This window comes from Salmo trutta, chromosome 15 (assembly GCF_901001165.1).
Source record: "Salmo trutta chromosome 15, fSalTru1.1, whole genome shotgun sequence".
Classification (NCBI taxonomy): domain Eukaryota; kingdom Metazoa; phylum Chordata; class Actinopteri; order Salmoniformes; family Salmonidae; genus Salmo; species Salmo trutta.
In genome coordinates this window covers 57,440,173-57,464,600 of record NC_042971.1, presented here as the reverse complement: position 1 = coordinate 57,464,600, position 24,428 = coordinate 57,440,173, and the positions used below count along the sequence as shown (strand labels likewise).

General features: G+C 40.4%; 1 protein-coding gene and 1 pseudogene across 3 annotated transcripts; one reads left to right on the top strand and one right to left on the bottom strand.

Annotated features, from left to right (window-relative positions):
* Window positions 1-276: 276 nt before the first annotated feature.
* LOC115149434 (programmed cell death 1 ligand 1) lies at window positions 277-6,110 on the bottom strand. 3 transcript variants are annotated; one of them, XM_029692285.1, is made up of 7 exons: window positions 5,694-6,110; window positions 5,228-5,430; window positions 4,074-4,133; window positions 3,509-3,859; window positions 2,994-3,272; window positions 2,276-2,389; window positions 277-1,124 (listed from the first exon to the last, which is right to left on the bottom strand). In XM_029692285.1, exons 3-7 carry the CDS (start codon window positions 4,126-4,128, stop codon window positions 1,099-1,101), a joined length of 825 nt encoding a protein of 274 aa, XP_029548145.1. In that variant the 5' UTR covers window positions 4,129-4,133; window positions 5,228-5,430; window positions 5,694-6,110; the 3' UTR covers window positions 277-1,098. The 3 variants fall into 3 exon arrangements, with proteins under 3 accessions (XP_029548145.1, XP_029548143.1, XP_029548144.1); XM_029692283.1 differs by having other exon boundaries at window positions 5,248-5,430; window positions 5,694-6,109; XM_029692284.1 differs by having other exon boundaries at window positions 5,248-6,109.
* Window positions 6,111-18,954: 12,844 nt separating this feature from the next.
* On the top strand, window positions 18,955-22,563 carry LOC115148349 (plasminogen receptor (KT)-like; annotated as a pseudogene).
* The last annotated feature ends 1,865 nt before the right edge of the window (window positions 22,564-24,428 follow it).

Sequence of the window (24,428 nt, the reverse complement as noted above, 5' to 3'; positions counted from 1 at the left end):
CATTGAAAGCAAGTCTAAGAAGCTGTAGATCTGTTCTATATGAGCTATTTCTATGCTTCCCCATTCTGAAGTTTTGTTTTTGAGTCTTTTACTTTCGGTTTTGTACACCAGCTTCTCACAGCTGAAAATACAATATTTTTGGTTATGGAAAATATATTTCACAGCTGTTTAGATTGTACAATGATTCTCTACACAATGAGAACTTGTTTTGTCACATAAACTGAAATTAGGCGAACTATTAGTATTTTTGCAACCAGGAAATGGCGGAGCGATTTCTGCATAGTGCATATTTAATGCACCTGACATAATAACTTCTGTAGATGGACCATTCTAGTTCTAAGTGATTGAGAAGCAATGCTTTTTGATGACATTATGAGAAGGCCTAGACAAAAGATGTTTATAACTAACCCAAGATAGACCACAGCCTGTCTTTCCAATGGGTGCAAATGAATCATAGTGGGCAGAACAAGCAAGGAGGTGGGCAGTGCCAAGAGCGAGCTAGTGAGATCCTATTGGCACATTCTAGCATATATTTACATATTTCCATGAGGGAACGCCTACTCTGTGAAGTACTCAATTCACCCTTGCACTCCTAAACAACGCCATTTAAAGAAAACAATTGTTGGCAAAAGTTAGTCTATAAAATGCAATCCACTCTGTTTTTAACAGATTATAGTTTTGGAAACAGAAAACTGTATGGAGATCAACTGTTTAATCGATGAGAAAATTAGCAATGTCGGCCAAAATCCATCTCTCTCCATCTTCTCCCACTGCCGGCAACTGGGCTTCCTCTCATCACCATATTTGTTATTGATTGGAGACGCCAACCGGATGCATCACATTTAGTTAACAGAAAATGTAACACAATTAAACTTTTCATTGACAGAGTCAATGTGAGTGTATGTGTGTCCATGAGTATTTTGTGTTCTCAGTCCTCTCATGGCAGAGTTTACAGTCTCAGTGAGGAGTGTCTTTCACTGTTGCCTCCTGGTACAGGTCACTGACAGTCACAAACAGTCTATCACCAGGACCAGTTGGAGCTGCCGCAAGGGGTCCAGGCAGGTCAGAGGTCACGTCTTTGTTGAGCCCAGGAGGGTGTTAGAGTTTGAGGGTCCTGAGCCTACCTGTGAACAGAACATAAAAGCGGGTTATAGTTTACAGTCCAAATGTTTCATGAGATGTCCTGCTGAACCTATTCATGTTATTGCTTAGAAAGTCGTAATGCCATTTTGTAACACTTTTAGTGTCTAAGGTTGGGACTTTCCTTTCCTCTTTCTCGCTCTTTGGTTTTTAACATGCTGACTTCTCAAAATGCTATTGCACTAAAACTATAAGTATAAACCATAGGAGGCTGCTGAGGGAAAGAATGGCTCATAATAATGGTAATCATGTATTTGATACCATACTATTCCATTCCAGCCATTACCACAAGTGTTAGTGTTACCCTGCCATATCCCTTACCGTAACCGTTTTTTAAATTTCAACATAAATGTGGTGTCGTCAGAGTTGGGACGTCCCAAGGATCCTCTTTTGACTGTTCCTTACCACAATCCCGTCCTCCCCAATTAAGGTGCCACCAACCTCCTGTGTTGTAAACTTGATAGAGATCGAGACTGATAGGGGACTTTTCTAAAAATAAGGAATGACTAGCTCTATATCAGGCTGCCGGGACTTTTAAAGCTGGCCTCAATACTCATCTCTATCGGCTGGACTACACTTCCTACTAGAATTTGATGGTTGCTTTCATGATATGGTTAGATATATTTGTTTCGTTGAAAAAAAATATATATATTCTTAAAATTTTATTTTATGCACTTTGAGATTTTTCTTGTTTAAATTTAAATGAAAAGTGCTTTACCAATGTAATAAATTATTGTTGTTATTAGTAGTAGTAGTAGTAGTAAACCATCCACATGATTTACAACATGTGAAACCCCCCCCAACACAAAAACAAGCTGTGGGGGGTGTTTCCACATGTGGCAGTTCAGACTGGTTTAGAAAGCACACACTCATGTTCTCACATGCTAAGTCATTACATGCTAAGTCATTGTCACAAGATTCAGATGTTTTTCTTTTCCCCAGTCTCACACTAACTCTGTACGCGATCATTCTGGCTTCAACATCAGTAACACCTTTAGAGGTTAAAGTACATACTTCCTCTCTAGGCTGTCTATCTCAGGCAACATGAAACAGGGGAAACTCCTTGTAGCAAACTTCAGATAAAAAAATGTGTGCAAATCAATTAAGAACTGAAGAAAAGTTAAGTGTATGTTACCTTTCTGTCTGCGATACCCGAAGATGGTAGCTACAATGATCATAGCCACCGTCAATGTCGTGCCCAATACAATAGAAAGGGTGTTATGTTTACTCTCAATCACAGGTATTTCATCTGTGAGTAAAAAAGATAGGGAGAGTGAAACCATTTTATTTTTCATCATAAACTGTATATAATACTGCCTATGTTCTTCGTTAAAATTTCTAAACATAAAAAAAACATTTAGGAAAGAGAACAATATTACACCAGATAAAAGGGTTTAAGAGAATTTCCAGAAATTGGTCAAACTTAAAACAGCGCCACTACCAAGCAACAATGATCGGTAGAAGTTCTGACACAAATTTGGTCTTCATGAAAAGATTTATACACTATCTGCTATCCATCTTCAAAGCCCATGTTTTTTTCCCCACATTGACTTTATGACGCCTACAATGTGAATCATTGAATGGAAGGGAAAACATCACCATGACACCAACGCTTTACAGCACTATGCTCATTGAGGAAAGCACCCACCTTATCAACAACACATCTACGCACTCCAACCCCCACTTTCCAGGTTAAATAGACCTCGTTGCTCTTTCACTATAATGTCACGCTATAATGTCACACGGTATTGCTTATAAATGTGTTATGTATGAGTTATGAATGTGTTATGAAGTCCTTATGTAGATGCCCTTCAAATAGTGTAACCAAACAGGGAAATTCACCCACTTCATACCTGGGATGTCAAACCTGGCTGATGGACCCTTTGGAGTTTCCCCTTTCTCCACAAAGGCACATGTATAGTTGTTTTTCTCAGAGTATTTGACCGTTATCTTGCTGGTGATATGGAAAAGCTGGTCTGGAGTTTTCACAATGGTGTCGTTGGATTTGATGTTCATGAGACTCTTGTCTCTCCAGTTGATTGTGGCAAGAGGATAGCCCTCAGACTCACAGGCCAGCTCCACCTCACCTCCCCCACGTCTCTGCATGCTTTTAATGATAGTCTTATAGGTAGCTTAAGGACACATGAAAGTAGAATGATAAAACATTCAACTCTATTACAATGCAGTACTTATAATGTGGTTAAACTACATATGTAACATGTGAATACAGTGTAATTACAGTGTCGTATAAGAAAAACTAAGTAAAATGTTACCACATTTTTTTCACACAAGTTCATTACCTAATATTGATTGACTGCTTATAAAAACTACAGTACTGTGCTATTGCAATGAAAGAGCTTTAACTCACCTTTGACAGTCAAAGTGGTCTGTTTATAATCAGCTCCCCCCATTTCCACAAGACATCGGTACACCCCAGAGTCGTTGATCCTCAGCCTGGACACATGTAGCTTGGCCCAGCCATTGGTCAGCTCCTCCGACACCAACCGTGCCCTGCCGCGGTACTGGAAATTCTGAGAAGTGAGGTTCTCCTGTCCGTTATCCAGCCTGTACACCTCTACATCTGGAAGAGGCTGGACCCGTTGCCATATCACTGACAGGTTCGGGTCCCAGCCCCCAGGTTGGAACCTGCAGCCCATGGTGACATCACCGTAGAACTCTGCCACATGTGAGAGACTGTCCACCTCCACTGTGAACAAGGCTGTGTGGCGAGAGAGAGGGTGGGGGGTGGGAGAGATCAGAGATAGATTAGCAACATTGGGAATATCATCCATATTGAAATCAGATATCCAACGGTCAGTCAGAAGTCACAATAACCAGGCTAAAGTGTGCTCTAAACAATGGACAAAAAATATGAATGTGTCTTTGAGTCTGTTGTATTATCGTGAATGTATTTTCAAAAGTGAATGACATACCTGCAAGAGTTGGCCATAAGACTACATATAAAACCAAGAGAAAAGTCTGCTCCATTTGACCTAGAGAAGGAATGACATGTTTGAAATTTGGCAACCAATAGCTTTTGTAAGTGGAGTCATGAGTTAAATAAAAAAATGAGTCAGTCCTTTGAAATAAAACAGAAATTGGCACACTAGAACTACTGGATAAGTCTGCTCTGAACTGGTTCTCAGGTGCTTCAGCAACTGATGCAATGGAGAAAAGGCATGAAAGAATATGTATTAATTTGTTGCTGTGTAGTCTAACTTTATCTCCTGATTAGAACAGAATGGTATGAGTCAGCAGCACTGGCAGAAATAGAGCATTTTACTTTCCTATAGGGCAGCAGGTAGTCTAGCAGTTAATAAGAGCGTTTGGCCAGTAACTGAAAGGTTGCTAGTTTGAATCCCCGAGGCCGACTAGATGAAAAATGTGTTAATGTGCCCTTGAACAAGGCAGTTAACTCTAATTGCTCTGGATAAGAGCATCTGGTTAATGACAAAAATATATATTAAAATAACACCACTACTGATCATGGGTACCATTCTGCATCATTCAGGCTCTCTCTGGTTAAGAACAGGCTCATTCAGGCTCATTCAGGCTCATTCAGGCTCTCTCTGGTTAAGAACAGGGGGTGTAAATAAATGGAGTCAATAACACCAGGTTCAGTGCAGCTCTGATGTCATAGATTCCACTTTCAATCAATAAGAATAATTCATCCAAATCATGGAAATCAATCCCCCATCTGAGGGTTTTATCACAGCAGCATAGTAAACCATGGTAAATGCATTTGTGTATAACAGAGGGTATAGTGAAACATAACAAGAGCTTTTCTGCTACAGTGAATAGGTTATTATGGGACATTCATTTAGTTATTTAACCAAAGTAGTGGATTGGGGAAAGCCTTTCTCAGCAAAAGTCAACTCAAAATGTTCTGGCAGAGACAAATATATTATAGGATAAAAAGAAAAAAAGAAATCCTTAAAGTAAATTCAACATAACTTTATTAGTCTCCACAATATATCATCAAGTTTACGTTTCTGATAAGCAAATAAAAGCTTTAAAATAATTGAAATGGATTAAAACAAAGCAATAAAACATTGGCACATAAACTAAACGAAGTTAAAGCACTCACTAAATGTGGTGTTGTACTACCTTTGCTGAAGTCTTGCTTGTTCTTTCAGAGTTTCTCTCACATCACATCAGTCATATATTCTGTTTTTTAAGTCTGCAACTTCCTCTCGATCCTCCCTCTACTGTAATTGTCGAAATCCTCTAGTGAAAGCCGAGCAGTTTCCTGATAGTGACTGTGCATGCGATATTTGCTCATATACTTATCTGGGAACAAAGAGGTGAATAACCTAGTATAACATTTGCCATTGCAAAATTATCACTATAAACATAAACACTATTATAATTTAGGGCCAGGAGAATTCCTGATAAAAAAAGGAGATTGGGATGGAGTACGGTGTGGAATCTGGATAAATGATCTCCCTCTATACAGAACTATTAATTTGTTGTTGTTAATTGTTGTCGTATATAGTCCTGGCCATAATGATAACATTAATCAGAGTCATTTATGGTTAAAATCCTCCTTTCACCTTGCAAAATAGTTGTAGGGTTTTTGTAATATCGAATGTAAGCTAAAGGAGGAAATCATCGAATACCTCCCAAAAGTACACACTTTTTACTGTCAGGGTAGAAAAAGTTGTTTAACCCCTTATTTACTCAACAAGGAAGGACTTTGAAGTTACGGTAAAGGGGTAAGCCTAGGAGTCTATTATGATCGTCTCAGGCAATGAACCAAAATACCCACTACAGCAAAGAAACACCCCAGCCCCGACTACTTCCTTGTTTATTTCCATACGTTATTTATTAAAGGCCCAGTGCAGTCAAAAACGTGATTTGCTGTGTTTTATATATCGGTTGGAATAATACAGTGAAATTGTGATAATGCCCTTTTAATGTAAGAGCCGTTTGAAACGATTCTTGAAATGTCAGACTGTTTTGGCTTGCCTGGACAAATTAGTGAACAGATCAGTAAGAAAGAAAGTTCTAAACCTCTCTGTCAAAAACAGCTAGTTTTGAGTTTTCCCCTCCCAGCTCAGACCACTCCCAGAAAGTCCTAGCACAATTCTTGCTTGAGAAATTGTTCTTTGCTAACAAGCTATTTTTGTTTATTTTTTACAATTTTAATTGAAAACAATCACAGTAAGGTACTTAACTGTTACCCAAAAATGATTTGACATTGAGATAAAAATGGCTGCATTGGACCCGACCAAATTCATAATATGTGTTATATGTGTTATTATGTGTTAAATATGTGTTATTGATCTGCCATTCTCATTGAAAGCAAGTCTAAGAAGCGGTAGATCTATTCTATGTGTGCTATTTCTATGTTAACTGTTCTTATTTTTCGGTTTTGCATAGGAGTTTGTGTTCACACATGCACAAGTGATTTATTTGGATAAAAATGCTTTATCTGCCTACTCAATAAAAACTAGTTTGAAAATACATTTAAAAAAATGTATGGAAAAAACATATATGTTTCTGAACTATACATCATGCTTCCTTGTTGACAACATGACCTAGTGACGCAAATTACTGTTCGATTGGAGAAGAGCGTGCTTCCCTCACCGCTTTTGCCTGTTCATGTCACGGGTCATAGCCTGTGCATAGGGGATCAGTTTAATCGAATTTCCTCAGTGGCCAAAATCCGACCAATGAGAGAGCCTCTCGCGAGCTGTGGGCGTGGCACGCTTGTTTCGGGAACGTTCAGGGTTGACGTGTTCTCGATTTCCCAGTCAAGTTGATTTCCCAGTCGTCAAATTTCTACTTTAGATAAATTCGCTCATAGGTGATTTAAAGTAAACTGCATTCTAATGTCGACTTTTCTTATGGATAACCGTATAAAGCGAAGGGTTTTACTCATGCTCAGTTTTAGGGTCTGGAGCGCAGCGCTAGTGGAAATTTGAAATGGTCTTTATGGAACTCCGACTCAAGTAAAAGTGAAAATCATCCAGTAAAATACTACTTGAGTAAAAGTCTAACAGTATTTGGTTTTAAATATACTTACGTATAAAAAGTAAATGTAATTTCTCAAATATACTAAAGTATCAAAAGTAAAAGCCAGGGGCACGCTCCAACACTTAGACATAATTTACAAACGAAGCATGTGTTTAGTGAGTCCGCCAGATCAGAGGCAGTAGGGATGAACAGGGATGTTTTGTGTTTAGTGAGTCCGCCAGATCAGAGGCAGTAGGGATGAACAGGGATGTTTTCTTGATAAGTGTGTCAATTATACAATTTCCCTGTCCTGCTAAGCATTCAAAATCTAACGAGTACTTTTGTGTATCAGGGAAAATGTAGGGAGTAAAAAGTACATACTCTTTTTTAGGAATGTCGTGAAGAAAAAGTAAAGTTGTCAGAAATCTAAGTAGTAGAGTAAGATACACCGAAAATACTACTTAAGTAGTATTTTCAAGTATTTTACATAAGTACTTTACACAATTGGAAATGTCTATTCCATTGGAATTTGTGTGAATGTAATGTTTACTGTAAATTTGTATTGTTTATTTCAATTTAGTTTATTATGTATTTCCCATGCCAATAAAGCCCTTTGAATTGATTTGAATTGAGAAGCACGAGATTGAACTTCACTCAACTTTGAAGAGCAGAAGTCACCAACCAGAAAGAGGCTTGTTTAGAAGCAATTGACAGAATAGGCGTTCCCTAACGGAAACATGCCAATTAATACTAGAACGCACCAATAGGACCTCGTTAGCTCGTGCTTGGCTCTGCCCACCTCCTTGCTTGTTCTGCACACTATAACTCATTTGCTCCAATTTGAAATGACGAGCTGTGGTTTATCTTGGTTTAGTTATAAACATCTTTGGCCTTGCTTTAATATTTTTTTATTCCTTAAGGGCTGTTGGCGGTAAGTGCACCCGATTCAGCTGCCCTGCCGCCTGGTAGGCAAACTGTTGCCATTTGGAACCATTCATGTGTCTGAAGGTACAAACTTTTCTTCCCGGCGGGCCCAGACAGCAAATCTAGTGCACTGTAGTCTTGTATACCACTGGCCAATCGGATGGCTCCGATTATCGTAGCAGGCATAAGAAATCTACAGTGGACTTTTCCCTTCTTGGATATGATACCAAAAGCTTGGCACACCTATATTTGGGGAATTTCTCCCATTCTTCTCTGCAGATACTCTCAATCTCTGTTAGGTTAGATGGGGAGTGTCGCTGCACAGCTATTTTCAGGTCTCTCCGGAGATGATAGATCAGGTTCAAGTCCGGGCTCTGGCTGGGCCACTCAAGGACATTCAGATACTTGTCCTGAAGCCACTCCTGCGTTGTCTTGGCTGTGTGCTTAGGGTTGTTGTCCTGTTGGAAGGTGAACCTTCACCCCAGTCTGAGGTCCTGAGCGCTCTGGATCAGGTTTTCATCAAGGATCTGTCTGCACTTTGCTCCTTTCATCTTTCCCTTAATCCTGACTAGTCTCCCAGTCCTTGTCGCTGAAAAACATCCCCACAGCATGATGCTGCCACCACCATGCTTCACCGTAGGGATGGTGCCAGGTTTCCTACAAACAAGGCGCTTGGCATTCAGGCCAAAGATTTCAATCTTGGCTTCACCAGACCAGAGAATCTTGTTTCTCATGGTCTGAGAGTCCTTTAGATGCCTTTTGGCAAACTCCAAGTGGGCTGTTGTGCATTTTACTGAGGAGTGGCTTCCATCTGGCCACTCTACCATAAAGGCCTGATTGGTGTAGTGTTGCAGAGATGTTTGTCCTTCTGGAAGATTCTCCCATCTCCACAGAGGAACTCTGGAGCTCTGTCAGAGTGACCATCGGGTTCTTGGTCACCTTCCTGACCAAGGCCCTTCTCCCCCGATTGCTCAGTTTGGCCAAGCGGACAGCTCTGGGAAGAGTCTTGGTGGTTCCAAACTTCTTCCATTTAAGAATGATGGAGTCCACTGTGTTCTTGGGGACATTCAAAGCTGCAGCAATGTTTTGGTGCCCTTCCCCAGATCTGTGCCTCGACACAATCCTGTCGCGGAGCTCTACGGACATTTCCTTCGACTTCATGGCATGGTTTTTGCTCTGACATGTACTGCCAACATTATATAGATAGGTGTGTGCCTTTCCAAATCATGTCCAATCAATTTAATTTACCACAGGTGGACTCCAATCAAGTTGTAGAAACATCTCAAGGATGATCAATGGAAACAGGATGCACCTGAGCTCAATTTCGAGTCTCATAGCAACAGGTCTGAATACTTATGTAAATAAGGTATTTCTGGTTTTTTATACATTTAAAACATTTCTAAAAACCTGTTTTCGCTTTGTCATTGTGGGGTATTGATGAGAAAAAAAAATATTTAATCAATTTTAGAATAAGGCTGTAATCAAATCAAATGTATTTATAAAGCCGATATTTTGTATTTTTTATTTCACCTTTATTTAACCAGGTAGGCAAGTTGAGAACAAGTTCTCATTTACAATTGCGACCTGGCCAAGATAAAGCAAAGCAGTTCGACACATATAACAACACAGAGTTACACATGGAGTAAAACAAACATGCAGTCAATAATACAGTAGAAAAATAAGTCTATATACAATGTGAGCAAATGAGGTGAGATAAGGGAGGTAAAGGCAAAAAAAATAGGCCATGGTGGCAAAGTAAATACAATATAGCAAGTAAAACACTGGAAAGATAGATTTAACAGTAGATGAGTGTGCAAAGTAGAAATACTGGGGTGCAAAGGAGCAAAATAAATAAATACAGTAGGGGAAGAGGTAGTTGTTTGAGCTATTTACAGATGGGCTATGTACAGGTGCAGTGATCTGTGAGCTGCTCTGACAGCTAGTGAGGGAGATAAGTGTTTCCAGTTTCAAAGATTTTTGTAGTTCATTCCAGTCATTGGCAGCAGAGAACTGGAAGGAGAGGCGGCCAAAGGAGGAATTGGCTTTGGGGGTGACCAGAGAGATATACCTGCTGGAGTGCGTGCTACGAGTGGGTGCTGCTATGGTGACCAGCCAGCAGAGATAAGGCGGGACTTTACCTAGCAGGGTCTTGTAGATGACCTGGAGCCAGTGGGTTTGGCGACGAGTATGAAGCGAGGGCCAGCCAACGAGAGCGTACAGGTCGCAGTGGTGGGTAGTATATGGGGCTTTGGTGACAAAACGGATGGCACTGTGATAGACTGCATCCAATTTGTTGAGTAGGGTGTTGGAGGCTATTTTGTAAATGACATCGCCAAAGTCGAGGATCGGTAAGATGGTCAGTTTTACGAGGGTATGTTTGGCAGCATGAGTGAAGGATGCTTTGTTGCGAAATAGGAAGCCAATTCTAGATTTAACTTTGGATTGGAGATGTTTTATGTGAGTCTGGAAGGAAAGTTTACAGTCTAACCAGACACCTAGGTATTTGTAGTTGTCCACATATTCTAAGTAAGAACCGTCCAGAGTAGTGACGCTGGACGGGCGGGCAGGTGCAGGCAGTGATCGGTTGAAGAACATGTATTTAGTTTTGCTTGTATTTAACCTGTCTGGGATAGGGGGCAGTATTTTCACGGCCGGATAAAAAACGTACCCAATTTAAACTGGTTACTAATCTTGCCCAGAAATGGGAATATGCATATTATTAGTATATTTGGATAGAAAACACTCTGAAGTTTCTAAAACTGTTTGAATTGTGTCTGTGAGTATAACAGAACTCATATGGCAGGCAAAAACCTGAGAAAATTCCAAGCAGGAAGTGGCCTGTCTGCGAATTTGTAGTTCTCCATTTGCTTCTCTATCAAATCTACAGTGCCCGTGGGGTTATGTAGCACTTTCTAAGGCTTCCATTGGCTCTCTAAAGCTTTCAGAAAGCGGATTCAGGCGTCTCCTGTCTCTGGGCAGAGTACAGGAGCACAGTTTGTCAGTGGACTGCCTGGTGACTAAGAGATTGGAAATGCGCGTTCACAAGACCTCGCCATTTTTTCTTTCTCTCTTTGAATGAATACAGCATTGTCCGGTTGGAATATTATCGCTTTTTACGAGAAAAATACCATAAAAATTGATTTTAAACAGCGTTTGACATGCTTCTAAGTACGGTAATGGAACATTTTGAAATGTTTTGTCTCGAAATGCGATCGCGCGTTACCCTTTGGATAGTGACCTGAACACACAAACAAAATGGGGTTATTTGCACATAACTATGGATTATTTGGAACAAAACAACATTTGTTGTGGAAGTAGCAGTCCTGGGAGTGCATTCTGACAAAAAACAGCAAAGGTAATCCAATTTTTCTAATACTAATTCTGAGTTGTGAGCCCCGAACTTGGCGGGTGTCAAATTAGCTAGCCGTGATGGCTGAGCTATGTACTCAGAATATTGCAAAATGTGCTTTCGCCGAAAAGCTATTTTAAAATCAGACATAGCGATTGCATAAAGGAGTTCTGTATCTATAATTCTTAAAATAATTGTTATGTATTTTGTCAACATTTATCATGAGTAATTTAGTTTTCATTTTGAGCGTTTTATTAAAGCATTAATAAGCATGATTTAGTCTTCTAGGACAACATATAATGACAGAAGAGACGCTGCATCTACAGTATCTAATTATACACAAGTTGACTAACAAATAGTCTACCAAAATGTCGGAAATTATAAGCCAGACAAACATATCTAAATCAGTCAAAAAAAATCCTGCACCCCCCCCATCAAAAAATAGTTCCGTCGTCTGACTGTAGCCGACTGTAGTCCACTCTCTTCCGTCTGTTTTCCGTAAACAAGCACTCTAACATGGAAATATGGCCGCTTGGGAACCCTAACCCTATAAAAGGTGTATCAATTTAACCTTTCGTTATTATTATTTCTCGCCGATATGAAAGATAAGGTCCTTTTTCTTCCAAAATCGTACCGCAAGCAATGCATGTCAATATTCAAAAATATAACAAAACTCCCCCCTACAAATGACGCCTTTGTCCAATGACTCTTATGTGTGATGTGATGCAACTGAGAGTTATGATGAAGGGCTAGCTATAGCCTAACCAGCATCAGAACAAGGCAGTTCTATAAAAACGAATGATTAGATTCCAATGGGCTCAACATGAGTCTTCCCTAAAATAAGAATTATAGCTATTTTATTATCAGTTTTTTTATGGTGTTATTTAGTTAGAGGATTTGACATACTCAACCAGTATTACCAACGTTTTCCCCATTTTTGACATTAGAAAAGTGTATAAGGCCCAAAGTGATGACAGCCTTGGTCTGTTATGCCTGTCTGCACGAATGCAAAAGCTATAACAAAGATTCCTGTATAAACCTATTCAATGTGTGGCCATTATCTGTTTCTTGGAGGATAGAAGTTTCAGCTGTAAAACTGGGCAAAACTTGTTGAAATTACAGCATTATGACATTACAACAGCTGAAATGACCAATGACGTCTTCAGAACCAGTTTTGCCTGGTGTCTGGTTGTAAAGACGTCATTTAAACGATTTTTGCCCACTGGGTAACACACATTTTATTGATGCTCAGTATTTTCCCCTAGATTCTAAAATATCTCAGTAACACAGTAACACCGTCTTGAAGATGGAGTGAGGTGCTTCCGTTTGCTCGGGGCGAGCTGAAGCAGGGTGTAAAACAGATTTTATTGGAATCGTTAAAAAGGGGTGGCTTTTTTGCAACGAGCTTTGACCATAAGCTTTTTTTTCTCTCCATATTGTGGTCCAATACGTTTTTTGATTTATTTTTTGACTGCGAGGCAATCAGCACCTGTGATCTGTGGTTGTGGCAGACCAATATCATTATCAGACAATAGCCCATAGGGGGTGACAGGCTTTTTACTGTAAAATATTGTTCTGTTTTCCCCCACTTTCTCCCCACTTTTACCTCCGCAAATGTAATAAATAATGACTAATGATGATTGGTTGCTTGATACCAAGCTTTCCAGATTGAGATTGGGGCTTCAGCATCATGCTCTGGTTAAGGTCATTTGGATTACTCAGACTGAGACAAATATATGTATATATATATATTTTCCCTGCAGGTTTTTTGAGGGAATTCAGGTATTCTATGAAGTTTACCACAAGTATGGCATCTTTAACCATATAATTACATATAGCCATCCTATATCCCAAAACTAATCACATATAGTAATTATGTATGTCATCGTGACTTCATGACAGCTGAGACTAAATGTTCTGTATAAGTGTGTAATGTACAATTTGCTCAGACTCAGAAGTAAATGCATGTATTTTATAATTATTTTTGTATCTCAGATTATTTATTTTTTTTATCTGGTTTTCGTGAGGATTAAGATATTCAATGGCATTTGTTGACCACCAGTATGGCACCTCCTAACTGTCCTTGTGAGATGTGACAGCAGGGTACATCAGCAGAGCACATGTTCTTCAGAAGTTTTTCATGTGTAATGCACAATTTACCATATGCCACATCACCATCACCATCATCATTATAAAATGTGGTGGGTACATCTCTAACCGACACCATTGTGTTATCATGTGTCTAATACTGTGGTAACATTAATACGACTGTAGATGAAGAAGAAGAAGAAAAAAAAAGGTATTTTGTGGACAAAATCGATCGCCTAGAAACAGAACATTACTGTACTGTTACCGTCTTCTTCTCTATGTAAATGACTATCTGGCACTTGGAATGGTAATAGATGGAATCCACCTGGCAATTTAAAAGGATATCTGGTGTATGAAGCCTATGACTTCTCCCTCTCTCCTGTGTTAGGATTTCTAACCGATTGCATGTCAAGCGGAGGAGGAGTGTCTTTTCAAGTCATATCAAAGTAAATGACTGTTTGCTCGCTGCTCGCCTGAATTGGACTGCATGCTCAACAACGTCATTGCTCATTGTAGTGGAATCTTACAACGTTTTAAGTTATTGTCTATGACTTGATGATTAAATGGAGATGGTCAGTTTGTATGGGTACATCGTACGTGATTGAAACTTATGACATTTTTAATTCATCCACTTTCAAAATATGAATTAAATATAGCCTACAAATTATAGGGATGTGGATCCTGATGTTCTAAGGAATGTGAAATAGAATAGATGAGTATTGCTCTCATCGTGATTAGTCTGTCATTTAAGATAGGCCTAGTCATTGACACCCCCCCCCCCCCCCCCCCACTGTCTTTTTCACAAAGCTCAAATTGTTTACCTGTGTATGACGAAATGTGAGATGATAAAACCATGTAGCAATCAAAAGTTAGAGCTCATAACTAGACTCAACACACTAAAATAAAAGTTGGCTCATTGGTTGAGGCCGGTTTTGATTATTTGAGAGGGTCCTGTCTTGAGTTTTCCATTTGATTTACTGCTCAGTAAAGGACATTAGGAAATGTCAGTGAACTTCCTCCACACAATTCCACTTCATCACCTTTGTCACCTCCGTATTACTCCTTTGTTGTCCCTCGACTCTCCTCAACCCACCTCTCTCCCGCCGAGTCACCCCTTCCTGAGGAGTCAGAGCAGACTTTAAGAACTGTGTCTCTTGGTGAATTCCAACTCCATTTGAGCATGATTGTGCAGTTAAGGCCTAAGTTGGCAAAGGTAAAGGGTCTTGATATGTTTTAGCTGCAGAGATTCAGACGTTGGCCTAATGCCTTAGTCAGAAACACCAATGTTATCCAATGTGGTACACATTGGAAGGAATCTTTCCTATCTGCCAGAATGCTCTTGTGACCTCCTATGCACTCTACGAGGTAGATAAACAGTTAAGTGGGGCCACTACCTAATAAAAATACATTACACACTCCGCTGAAGGTCTAAGCCTTTAAAACACACAATACTTTATATCCTAACTGCACATATTTTCTCCAACAGATCTGTGATGTTTGCTTTTTTTTCTATGAACAAAATGATGCTTCCTTAAAAGCCATCTCCGGTTTGATGACGCGGGCCATTGGTGGCAAAGGCTGAAATCGATGTCTGGTGGCCATATGGTCTTTTTATTTATGTATTTATTTCACCTTTATTTAACCACGTAGGCAAGTTGAGAACAAGTTCTCATTTACAATTGCGACCTGGCCAAGATAAAGCAAAGCAGTTCGACAACATACAACAACACAGAGTTACACATGGAGTAAACAACATACAGTCAATAATACAGTAGAAAAAAAAAATAAAAAAAATAAGACTATATACAATGTGAGCAAATGATGTGAGATACCCATTGAAATGACTGCAGATGAGAATTCCTTAGCTGTCTGATGGTTATCAGAGAAATAGTATCGTAGGCGGGAGTCCTGCCGTCCTCTATGTCAAAGACACCATGCGTTCCAAATAGCACACTATTGGCTAACGAGTGCACTTCTTTTGATCAGAGCCCTATGGGCCCTGGTTAAAAGTAGTACACTATATACAGAATAGGATACCATTTTTGGACACTACCACTGGATTACTCTTCACTTCCCCCTCTGCGACCTGGCCCAGGGAAAGGCCTCCTGACTGGATGTGGGAGGTGATATATTCGGGACAGACCCACCAATGAGCTCTCTCCCACTCACGTCACAACACCATCACCTCCATATGCTCCATTCATGTTGCCATCTAAAAAAACATGTGGAGCAGCAGCAACTCCGAGTTAACGGCACTCAGTTAATGGAGTTAACAGCGCTCAGTTAATGGAGTTAACAGCACTCAGTTAATGGAGTTAACAGCGCTCAGTTAATGGAGTTAACAGCGCTCAGTTAATGGAGTTAACAGCGCTCAGTTAATGGAGTTAACAGCGCTCAGTTAATGGAGTTAACAGCGCTCAGTTAATGGAGTTAACAGCGCTCAGTTAATGGAGTTAACAGCGCTCAGTTAATGGAGTTAACAGCACTCAGTTAATGGAGTTAACAGCGCTCAGTTAATGGAGTTAACAGCGCTCAGTTAATGGAGTTAACAGCGCTCAGTTAATGGAGTTAACAGCACTCAGTTAATGGAGTTAACGGCACTCAGTTAATGGAGTTAACAGCACTCAGTTAATGGAGTTAACGGCACTCAGTTAATGGAGTTAACGGCACCCAGTTAATGGAGTTAACAGCACTCAGTTAATGGAGTTAACGGCACTCAGTTAATGGAGTTAACAGCACTCAGTTAATGGAGTTAACGGCACTCAGTTAATGGAGTTAACAGCACTCAGTTAATGGAGTTAACAGCACTCAGTTAATGGAGTTAACAGCGCTCAGTTAATGGAGTTAACAGCGCTCAGTTAATGGAGTTAACAGCGCTCAGTTAATGGAGTTAACAGCACTCAGTTAATGGAGTTAACGGCACTCAGTTAATGGAGTTAACGGCGCTCAGTTAATGGAGTTAACGGCACCCAGTTAATGGAGTTAACAGCACTCAGGGAAGACATGATGCATATCCTAGCTCCCTGAGGACACAATGGCTTTCACGGTTGATTGATCATGTGCCCTCATCACCCTTGGAAATGTGGATAACATAGAACCCCCATGGCCCCACCAACCCACACAGTATCTTGAAAACCAGTATATCAGACCTGGTCTCAAATACTAATTGAAATAATTTCAAATACTTTATCTGTGCTTATTTGAACGATGGAACCAGTAGAATAATCGCAAAAGTGCAAACCCCGCCCATCTGGCACTACAGGCAGGCTATAGCAAACGCTCACAAGTATTTGAACAATTACAAATAGTAGTCCTATTTAAACCCATTCTGCAGGATATACACTCCAGGGTTCTCCCCAAAGGAAGGTAAGAGGGCGCTACGCCACCTTGTGGACTGGCTGCGCAACTATAAAAAAATAAGTTTAAATTAACAAATATATATATATATATATATATATATTATTTGTTATCATTTAAGGCCAGTTTTGCTCTAGATTGCAGGAAATGGCAGTTACATGTGTTTAAAAATGCTAAAATCTCTGAGTCAAACCTCCAACTGTACTCAGCACCAGGTGAGTATTTGAGGAGAACTCTGCCGTCACTAATACAGAACAATAGCTCTTGATTTTTATGTTTTCCCAATGATTTCTTTAAGCTAATGTTAAGGTGTCACTGAATGGCCACATGCCTGATACTTTAATACCAAAGAAGTTATAGTACTCCCAAGAAAAGCCAAGTGGTCTTCTCTAACCACCACATCTTAGCGCTTCTCCTTAAGGTGAAAGGTTTTTATTGGTTTAAAGTTTTTGTGACATGCTGGCTTGTGTAATCAATTGCCTAATGATGACTAACAAGTCACAAAACGAGCCAATCAGTCTGGCTCCACCCCTTGTCTTTCACAAACACCAGACACCTTCCTTCCGTGTGTTTATTTTTGTTGTTTGAAGAGTTGCACAAATTATAGTTGTAGGTACATTGACATTTACGTTTTTTTATTGAATACCATTTACATTCAATTGTCTGGAATCAATACATTACAGTGTACTTTGTACTCAGACGATGAGTACAAAGCATGTCGCTTGCAACAGCAAGATGGTGCGTTCGATTCCTGTGACCACTGTACCTAAAATGTATGCATGTGTGACTCTTTGGATAAAAGTGTCTGCTAAATGGCAAACATTATTTATATATATTCATTTTATATTTTTGATGTTGTCTCCCACTCCTTCTGTTTTCGGCCACTTACTGTTAGAATATTTAATGTATTGCCACAAATGACCAACGATAATTGTCACGAAAATCATCCTCACATGACACACTATAATTTACGTCCCTTTTATACTGCCATATTTGAATGTCATTTGAATCATATTTTTCCCAACCTAATCAACCGCCAGCCTTACGATCTATCTACATATTTCATAAAGCAAATGGCATCTTTTGACATGACTTTTAGGAAATAAAGAGCTGTCATACAAAATGCCATGCATTCTCTCTTCTTCTAATGATAATGGCGGCCGTAGTGGACGGCAAACGTCTTTGCAGTAAACGGGAAACAACGTAGAAAAAAAGCCTGCTTGACCCGACAAAGAGTTCACCTGGGAATATGAGTGTGATGGCGCTAGGGGTCGAGTGAATCCGAGACCCTGGTCAGTCATCAGTGCGTATGTCTCAGAATCAAAGGGGTCTGACTGCCTTCAAAGGATGCGAGGGGAATGCATTTAAAGGCCGGCTCTGTAATATTTACAGACGTTTTTAGAGAATGAGTTTAATCTGTTTTAATATTCACTGAGGTGAAAGAAGGTGAAATAGAAACCTTTCTCATCCACCCTGAAGGTCTGAGGCTTTGTCATATCTTGAAGGACAGATGCACTTAGTCTTAGTGTCCCGTCCCACAGGCTCATCATTTAATTGTCATGATAATGATGGCCATGATAACGAGATTGAGTGACTCACAGTTCAATCCAAGGCAGGATGTGATGGCTGCAGGTTCCGCTCCACTCTCCCAGTCCTGCGTCACTAGAGTATCAATATGTCTCCTCCCTCTGGCCTCTACCCATCACCCTCTTCTTACGTCTATTGTCAGGGAGGCACGATGCCCCACGGAGGAAGTCGCACCAGTAGAGCCTGGTGTTCAAGGATGTTCATATGTGTTTCTCCACCTCTTTGTTCCTTTCATTCATTTCACACTCACATCTCTTGAAACAACAAATACATTCTGCTATTTGTGTCGAAGAAATGTACATTTGCTATAGTCTATTCATTTTTAGGGTGTGTGCCTTGAGATCAGAGTTTTGTAGCAGATAACGAGATTACAACCAAAAATGCGGATTTTTCTGGTTGCTAAAAAGACATCAACAAAACGTCCTTTTACATCCTTTTACTTGGTATAACGTCATAAAAGATGTCATAATAACATAATTGCAACCAGTTTTGCACGCTGGGATGTGTTCTCTGAGCTCGGAGTATGTTTCTGTCCTTCCTGCCCTGCCCGGATGGAGACACAGACCCTGATGCAGAACCAGATGAGAGAGGCAAATGGCCATGCAGATAGCCTGGTCCAGGGAGTTCCTCAAATACTTCTTCAGCTTGGCCCCACTAAGCCTCACATCGGGTGGGTTCTCCATAGAGTTAACTAGGTCTCACCATTGGGTGGGTTCTCCATAGAGTTAACTAGGTCTCACCATCGGGTGGGTTCTCCATAGAGTTAACTAGGCCTCACCATCGGGTGGGTTCTCCATAGAGTTAACTAGGCCTCACCCTCGGGTGGGTTCTCCATAGAGTTAACTAAGCCTCACCCTCGGGTGGGTTCTCCATAGAGTTAACTAGGCCTCACATTGGGTGGGTTCTCCATAGAGTTAACTAGGCCTCACATCGGGTGGGTTCTCCATAGAGTTAACTAGGCCTCACCCTCGGGTGGGTTCTCCATAGAGTTAACTAGGCCTCACATTGGGTGGGTTCTCCATAGAGTTAACTAGGTCTCACCATCGGGTGGGTTCTCCATAGAGTTAACTAGGCCTCACCCTCGGGTGGGTTCTCCATAGAGTTAACTAGGCCTCACATTGGGTGGGTTCTCCATAGAGTTAACTAGGTCTCACCATCGGGTGGGTTCTCCATAGAGTTAACTAGGCCTCACCATCGGGTGGGTTCTCCATAGAGTTAACTAGGCCTCACCATCGGGTGGGTTCTCCATAGAGTTAACTAGGCCCCACCATCGGGTGGGTTCTAAGCCTACATAATTTTAGTTCACATTAAGCCAGGGTTCTTCAATAGTTAGAGATAGATGATTGATAATGTTTTAATACAATTATTACATTGCAAAATGTATGTTTAGTTAATAAAGAGACTAATGAAGATGACAAAAAAGACGAGGTAACACTTTGTTTGAACAGTATGTCATAAGTGTCACAATACTGTCCTAAACATGACATGACATAACATGCCATATAGCATGACAGTGATATTGTTGATGACAATATGATGACACTGTTGTGCTGCTGTTATGACTTACACTTCAAATCAAATCGTATTAGTCACATGCACCGAAGACAACAGGTACAGTGATTACTTAAAAAGAAAATATGAATAAGAAATAAATGTAACAAGTAATTTAAGAGCAGCAGTAAAATAACGAATAGTCTGTGAATAGTCTGGGTAGCCATCTGATTAGATGTTCAGGAGTCTTATGGCTTAAGCTGTTTAGAAGCCTCTTGGACATAGACTTGGCGCTCCGCTACTGCTTGCCGTGTGGAAGCAGAGAGAACAGTCTATGACTAGGGTGGCTGGAGTCTTTGACAATTTTTAGGGCCTTCCTCTGACACCGCCTGCTATAGAGGTCCTGGATGGTAGGAAGCTTCAGTGTTAACAGATGGTTAGATGTTCTGAAACCTACCTAGGACCACTGCTGTTGCCATTGCTGGCCGAGCTGAGTGACTATATTTCCTACCTGTTAGGTGTGAGATGCTCACTGATCTAAAGGGTTAGAGGGTAACTGATTCATGTGAAGTGCAGTGGACCGTTAAAGCCAAACCACTGTTTTATTTACAGCAGTGTGATGTGTGTACGCAGTTCATTACCTGCTATTCACATACAGGTTATGGTTCAGTAGTTTCAGATGCTCATCGACAACATCTTCCTCAAAACAAACATATAAATACGTCGCCCTCGCCCATAATGTTGTGTGAAGCTAGCTAATGTGATTTAAAAATAAACAATAAATATTGTTTTTAGGGAAATCATGATTATTATAAGTGTTTTGTTTTCTACTGTATTTTTTACTGTATGTTTGTTTTATTCCATGTGTAACTCTGTGTTGTTGTATGTGTCTAACTGCTTTGCTTTATCTTGGCCAGGTTGCAGTTGTAAATGAGAACTTGTTCTCAACTAACCTCCCTGGTTAAATAAAGGTGAAATAAAATAAATAAAAAAATCTGTCTTTGGATGCCAACACAAGCCTTGGCCATGTTGATAATATAGGCTAAATGTGTGCCCCACCCATGCACAAATGTATATATTGGTTTGGTTTCACGCGTTTGAATGATTGTTTTAGTTGTTAGTTGATCTCTGTGACTGTCTGATGTACCTCTATCCCCACGTGAGCAGTGCTATTAAGAAGAGGAAGCTGGCTTTCTGTCCCGTCATACCTCTCGGCTTCGTTCTGGTCTATCAGATGGACATGGCGTATGGAACGCTTATCTACCACCTGGGGAGTACGTACTTCTCTCTTTACCACGTGTACTGACAGCTGACCTGAAACGTACTGTGTACACTCCGATATTACATTTTCGCATTGTCCTTTCCAGCAAGGTTCCAGAAATTATGCTGGATACGTAACCAGACCAACGCAGTACAGCTTGGCTCAGCTCAGTCTTGGGGAAATGGTATTAGTCCCCTCTATTTTAGCTCACAATCACGTTTTATGGTGATGTCACCAAAAGATTTGAACAAATGGGGATTAAAATCTCACAATTTCAAGACTAAAACCACCTCAAGCAGAAAGAGTTTGATTCTGACAACCAGAAACCTTGCTAGGCATGCCAGTCCTCAAACGTCATTGAATGGATACATTTAACAGAGTGGTTTCTCAATTCTCTGGAAGTCGGTTCCCGATAGCTACAAATTCTCAACTTCTGCGCATTTTCGCGATTGTATAGTTTACGCACAGTCTCTGCTCTATTCGCTCGGCTGCCCAGAGAACAGGTTACTCTGGCGAATGGCGCTTGTTTAATAAAGTTAGATCAAAGCTGAATCAATGTCTGCAAGATCACAATACTAACGATAGTATTCTACATAACTGAACCGAACATAATAGCATAGTACAACGTAACTATAAGACGAAAAACACCACCTAATTTCTTATGATATTTTTTGGATGATTGTGCGAATTGGTCGCATGTTTCTCTCATGCGGCCAGAACACAACAGCGCACAACTCTACTAGGCAAAAGATGTGCTTTGATTGAAACAAAACACAGGTATGATACAGTTTGTCAACACCGTCTGCTCTAAAATTCGCTCAGTGTACATAATGCAAAACAACACTGTACTTAACTCAAGATTTAAATGCATATTCCCATGTAACTTATTGAGATCAAATAGTTGGCAACTTGAAGAATTGTCATTCACGATTGACAGTGAGAAATGTGAAGGGAGGGTGAACACAAAAATGTGTGCGTAAAGTAGAGGTGAATAAACATCATTCAGAACGTGATGCAGATGTTTTGCTCTGGGGAAATGGCTTCCGGGGGGCGGAACTGGCGGATACCGTAGGAAACGCAGCCTCAGCCAAAATTCGAATGTGAGAAAACAATATTATTGTAGTCAGTTGCTACAGTATGGCAGCTGCAATTTCAACATTACTCGAGCCAGACCACCACCTCTTCATTTTAATATCAGTATCCTCGTTGAAAGCAAAAATACACATTTTCCTGATCTTTTTCTTTGCTTGCTTGTTTTCTTTGCTCTCTGATTGATGTCACTTTCTGTCTGTGTGTGTCCCCAGATGAGGCAGAGAGCATCATGGTCTCAGAGCAAGACCGATAGGACTTTCCAAGTGGTGTGCCCAACTTCGTGAGCATTGAGAAGGCAAGAAGAGCAGATCCCTGAGCTTCCTCTTTGAGAAGTGACACAGACACTGTCCTGCCATGGGTGGGTGTTGTTCAGGGTTGTTCACACCTCTGATCTCCACCCCTGGAAGTCAGTGAGTGACGCTCCTCTGTCCCCTAGATCAATGTTCATCAAGTCTTTGCCTCAGTTATGTTGTGTTTAGAATCAGTGTCAGTCGTGCTGTTTATGAGGGAGGACAATATTTTTTTCTTCATGAGCATGTCCTTATTTCTATTACAGCATATTGTATGACTGTCATTTATATTCCATTCACCCAGTTCAATGTAACATCGATAGGTTTAGGCTACTACATGATACTCTAATTTTCTCTATACCCATCATAAGGTTTCTACAACCTAGCCTATGAATGAAAGTTTACAACTTATGTGCACACAGGTCAAGAGAAAAATTTGACGTGACAGACAGTAACACATGGACAGACAGTGACACATTCAATACCGCCCTGCTCACTCTTGCCTGCATCTAGCTGATCTAGGGTGTAATCATTATTCCAACAGTTGCAAACGAGAGTTTCTATTGGACAAATTCAGGTATGTTTATCCCTGTTTCGCTACGTTTGCTTCCGTTCAAGAAAAGTTTTTCATATACAGCCCTAATCACGCGGAAACTCAGTTCACTTTCATAGCAGCCACGTTGTATTCCTCCTCACATCTATGCACTCTCCTCCTCTCACCTTTTCTCTTCGTTTGTGGACTTCAATGCACAACACATCAGCTGTATGTAGCCAGGCGTATGTGACCTTTCCAAGCCAAGCCAAACCATATCATATCATAACTGCTACACAGCCTACATCGTTGTCACCATATTAGTTAAAGTAGCGTCATAGTCAACATAGATACTAGAACTAATGCGTTAGTAAACCCACTACAATCATGCAGTAACGTTAAAGTGTATAGTCAGTAAGCAGTTTAGCAATTACATCGGCAGGCCCCGGTGGCAATACATTTGTAAAACCTAAAGCTTACCTTGACTTGGAAGAGTTCCAGTGTTGTGTTGGATAGTCATAGCCAGATAGCTAACATAGCATCCCTATGTTTGAGCAGGGTGTTTGAGTATGCTTAACTAGCTAGCTACATTTGTTAGCTAACTATGTGAAACTGATAGTGAAAAAAATGACAAATTAACACGCTCTCTTACTTCTTCATTTTTGAAGAAATCAATTTGTTGAAAACTGTTCAACTATTGTCTTTCTCACTCTTTCAGTCAAATACTCAACACATTTTATGCTCAGCAGTGCTAGCTAGCTGTAGATTATGCTTTCAGTACTAGATTCATTATCTGACCTTTTGATTGGGTGGACAACATGTCAGTTCATGCTGCAAGAGCTCTGATAGGTTGGAGGACGTCCTCCGGAAGTTGTCATAATTACTGTGTAAGTCTATGGAAGGGGGTGAGAACCATGAGCCTCCTAGGTTTTGTACTGAAGTCAATGTACCCAGAGGAGGACGGAAGCTAGCTGTCCTCCAGCTACACCATGGTGCTACACTATAGAGTGCTGTTGAGGCTACTGTAGACTTTCATGGCAAAACAATGTTTTAATACATTTTTTGGTGACGTGAATATATATTTAAACAATTTTATAGAACCTTTATTTAACTAGGCAAGTCAGTTAAGAACAAATTCTTATTTACGATGACGGCCTACCAAAAGGCTAAAGGCCTCCTGCAGGGATGGGGGCTGGGATTAAAATAAAATAAGACAAAACATACATCACAACAAGAAAGACACCATAACACTACATAAAGAGAGACCTAAGACAACAACATAGCATGGCAGCAACACATAACAACACAACATGTTAGCAACACAACATGACAACAACATGGCAGCAGCACAACATGGTG

Bases quoted from the DNA above. Each gene is read 5' to 3' on its own strand.
- LOC115149434 (XM_029692285.1), bottom strand. From the start codon at position 4,128: ATGGAGCAGACTTTTCTCTTGGTTTTATATGTAGTCTTATGGCCAACT. The intron at 2,390-2,993 runs GTATGAAGTGGG...TTTTACTCACAG, and splicing joins AGCCAGGTTTGACATCCCAG to ATGAAATACCTGTGATTGAG. The intron at 1,125-2,275 runs GTAACATACACT...TTCTGTTCACAG, and splicing joins CGGGTATCGCAGACAGAAAG to GTAGGCTCAGGACCCTCAAA.